At 61.8% G+C, this 3973-nt stretch overlaps 1 protein-coding gene across 1 annotated transcript in view; it reads right to left on the bottom strand.

The window, feature by feature from the left end:
• Positions 1-3973, bottom strand: part of GPKOW (G-patch domain and KOW motifs) — a 17333-nt gene that overhangs the window by 11300 nt on the left and 2060 nt on the right. Inside the window, exons 5-8 of the mRNA XM_041407178.1 lie at positions 3479-3748; positions 2601-2763; positions 813-915; positions 218-314 (exon numbers count right to left, since the gene is read on the bottom strand). Coding sequence (XP_041263112.1) covers positions 218-314; positions 813-915; positions 2601-2763; positions 3479-3748 — 633 coding nt within the window. The remainder of the gene's footprint in view (positions 1-217; positions 315-812; positions 916-2600; positions 2764-3478; positions 3749-3973) is intronic.

Here is a 3973-nt window from a genome sequence, read left to right as displayed (position 1 = left end):
CTCACGGGGTCTATACAGAGCCCCCCAAAATTAACCCCTCAGAGACCCCCAAAATGAGAGCACCCTCCAAAGACCCCCAGAATGAGCCCACTCCCTCAGAGACCCCCAAAATGAGAGCCTGCCCAGAACCCCCCCAAAGTGAGACCCTCCCAAAAGCCCCTCTAAAGTGAACTCCCCCCCAAATGAGCCCCCCCAGTGAGCCCCCCAGCCCCCTCACCGGTCGCTCTCGGGGGGCTCCTTCCTCTTGCCCCCCCCCCGCGGGGGGTCCCCATCCTGCCCCCCCTCCTCCTGCTGGGGGGGGCGGCCGGAGGCACCTGGGGGGAACTGGGAGCTACTGGGGGGCACTGGGAGACACTGGGGGGCACTGGGAGACACTGGGGGACTGGGAGAGGGACTGGGGGGAACTGCCAGCTACTGGGAGCTACTGGGGGGCACTGGGGGGAACTGGGAGAGACTGGGGGGCACTGGGAGCACTGCGGGGAACTGGGAGCACTGGTGGGGGGGCACTGGGAGGTTACTGGGAGCACTGAGCAGTTACTGGGAGGTCACTGGGGTATTCCAATGTGTTACTGGGAGGCACTGGGACACCCTGCAAGGTTACTGGGATGGTGACAGGGGTTACTGGGAGGGTCACAGGGGTTACTGGTCTATACTGGGGGTTACTGGTCCGTACTGGGACACTCACCCGCGGGCAGGGGCCGCACTCCGTGCAGGGGCACAGGGGTTACTGGGATGGTGACAGGGGTTACTGGGAGGGTCACAGGGGTTACTGGTCCATACTGGGGGTTACTGGTCCGTACTGGGACACTCACCCGCGGGCAGGGGCCGCACTCCGTGCAGGGGCACGGCCACCACCTGCCCCCCCAGCTGCAGCCGCAGCAGCGCCCGCCCGGTCTCGGGATCCAGCGCCTGCACCTGCACCAGTGACACCAGTCACAGACCAGTTAGGGACCCGTTAGAGACCAGTCACGGACCAGTCACACCAGTGACGCCAGTTAGGGACCAGTTAGAAACCAGTCAGACCACTCACACCAGTCAGAGACCAGTTACAGACCAGTCAGACCAGTGACACCAGTTACAGACCAGTCAGACCAGTGACACCAGTTACAGACCAGTTAGGGACCAGTTACACCAGTGAGACCAGTCAGAGCCCAGCCACACCAGTGACACCAGTTAGAGGCCAGTTACACCAGTGAGATCAGAGACCAGTTAGAGACCACTCACACCAGTGACACCAGTCAGAGACCAGTTAGAGACCAGTCAGAGACCAGTGACACCAGTTACAGACCAGTTAGGGACCAGTTACACCAGTGAGACCAGTCAGAGCCCAGCCACACCAGTGACACCAGTTAGAGGCCAGTTACACCAGTGAGATCAGAGACCAGTTAGAGACCACTCACACCAGTGACACCAGTCAGAGACCAGTTAGAGACCAGTCAGAGACCAGTGACACCAGTTACAGACCAGTTAGGGACCAGTTACACCAGTGAGACCAGTCAGAGACCAGCCACACCAGTGACACCAGTTAGAGACCAGTTACACCAGTGAGATCAGAGACCAGTTAGAGACCACTCACACCAGTGACACCAGTCAGAGACCAGTTAGAGACCAGTCAGAGACCAGTGACACCAGTTACAGACCAGTCAGACCAGTTAAAGACCAGTAGAGACCAGTGAGACCAGTTAGAGACCAATTACACCAGTGAGAGACCAGTTAGAGAGCAGTCACACCAGTTAGAGACCAGTCACACCAGTTACACGAGTTAGAGACCAGGTACACGCACACCAGTTAGACACCAGTCAGACCCATTAGCTCCCAGTTACGCCCAGTAACACCCAGAGCTTTTCCTGTCGCCTTCCAGTAAGCCCAGTAAGCCCAGCTACCCTCCCAGTAAGCCCCAGCACACCCCAGTTCTCCCCAGTGCCATACTGGGAGCACTGGGGGGGGTACAGCCCCACTGCCACCCCACAAAGCCATACTGGTCCATACTGGTCTGTACTTGTCCATACTGGTCTGTACTGGTCCATATCGGTCTATACTGGTCCGTACTGGTTTATACTGGTCCGTACTGGTCTGTACTGGTCCATAGTGGTCTACACTGGTCTGTACTGGTTTATACCGGTCTGTACTAGTCTGTACCAGTCCATACTGGTCTGTACCACCCCATACCGATCCGTCCTGGTCCATGCCAGTCTATACTGGTCTGTACTAGTCCATATTAGTCTATACTGGTCCGTACTGGTCTATACCGGTCCATACTGGTCTGTACCACCCCATACCGATCCGTCCTGGTCCATGCCAGTCTATACTGGTCTGTACTGGTCCATAGTGGTCTACACTGGTCTGTACTGGTTTATACCGGTCTGTACTAGTCCATATTAGTCTATACTGGTCCGTACTGGTTTATACTGGTAAGTACTGGTCTGTAGCGGTCCATACTGGTCCATTCTGGTCTGTACTGGTGCACGCTGCTCTCACCTTGCCCTGCAGGCCGCGGTGGGGCCCGGCCTCGATGCTCACGGGGTCTATACTGGTCTGTACTGGTCTATACCGGTCCATACTGGTCCATTCTGGTCTATGCTGGTGCACACAGCTCTCACCTTGCCCGGCAGGCCGCGGTGGGGCCCGGCCTCGATGCTCACGGCGTCTCCCACGGCCGGGCCCTGGGGGGGCTCCCCGGGCCGGGGGGCGCCGGGGGGGGCGGCCTCGGCCCCCAGCCCCAGCCCCCGCGGGCGCGGCCGGTGCTCCAGGGGGGGCACCACCCTGGGGGGGACACGGTCAGGGCACCCCAAAACACACCGGGGGTGACGAGACCCAAAATTCACCCGGGGTTGTCAGGGGACCCCAAAATCCACCCTGGGGGGAGTCCCCAAAACCAGCCCTAGGGGTCAGGGGACCCCAAAACCCACCCAGGGGAGGGAAGGGGTGAGGGGACCCCAAAATCCACCCCGGACAGGTGTCCCCTCACCAGTCGCCCCGGCTCAGGGGTGCCCATTTTGGGGTGCCCGTTTTGGGGTGCCCGTTTGGGGGTGCCCATTTTGGGTGCCCATTTGGGGTGCCCATTTAGGGGTGCCCATTTTGGGTGCCCATTTAGGGGTGCCCGTTTGGGGGTGCCCATTTGGGGATACCCGTTTTGGGTTGCCCATTTGGGGGTGCCCATTTTGGGTGCCCATTTTGGGGTGCCCGTTTGGGGGTGCCCGTTTGGGGTGCCCGTTTGGGGGTGCCCATTTTGGGTGCCCGTTTGGGGTGCACGTTTGGGGGTGCCCGTTTGGGGGTGCCCCTTTGGGATGCCCATTTTGGGGTGCCCGTTTGGGGGTGCCCGTTTGGGGGTGCCCCTTTGGGATGCCCATTTTGGGGTGCCCGTTTGGGGGTGCCCGTTTGGGGGTGCCCCTTTGGGATGCCCATTTTGGGGTGCCCGTTTGGGGGTGCCCGTTTGGGGGGGCCCCTTTGGGGTGCCCGTTGGGGGGTCCCGGCTCACCTGGGGAAGGTGCGGCCGATGCCCTGGCCCTGGCTCCAGCCCATCCCCCGCAGCATGGCCAGCCCGAACTGCCCCACGGGCACGGCCTCGTAGTCCTGGGGGGTCTGCGGCACACGGGGGGTGGGCGGGGCTGGGGGGGCCCGGGGGAGGTTTGGGGATCCCCTGGGCAGTTTGGGGTCTGAGGTAGCTCCGGGTGAGGAGGGCACCATGGGGGTGCCAGGGCTCTGGGGGGCACTCTGGGGGTCTGGGGGGAGGTCCCTCCAGGGATCTCTGGGGAGTGTTTGGGGGTCCCAAGGTTATGGGGGTGCCTTGGGGGTCCCAGAGGATGTCTGGGGGTCCCTGGGTGTCCCGGGGGATGTGTGGGGTCCCTGGGGGTCCTGGGGGATGTGTGTGGGTCCCTGGGTGTCCCGGGGGATGTGTGGGGTCCCTGGGGGTCCTGGGGGATGTGTGGGGTCCCTGGGGGTCCTGGGGGATGTGTGGGGTCCCTGGGGGTCC

The sequence above is a fragment of the Onychostruthus taczanowskii genome, unplaced genomic scaffold (genome assembly GCF_017590055.1).
Source record: "Onychostruthus taczanowskii isolate IOZ18803 unplaced genomic scaffold, ASM1759005v1 scaffold257, whole genome shotgun sequence".
NCBI classification, from domain to species: domain Eukaryota; kingdom Metazoa; phylum Chordata; class Aves; order Passeriformes; family Passeridae; genus Onychostruthus; species Onychostruthus taczanowskii.
This window is presented reverse-complemented; position numbering and strand designations above follow the sequence as displayed.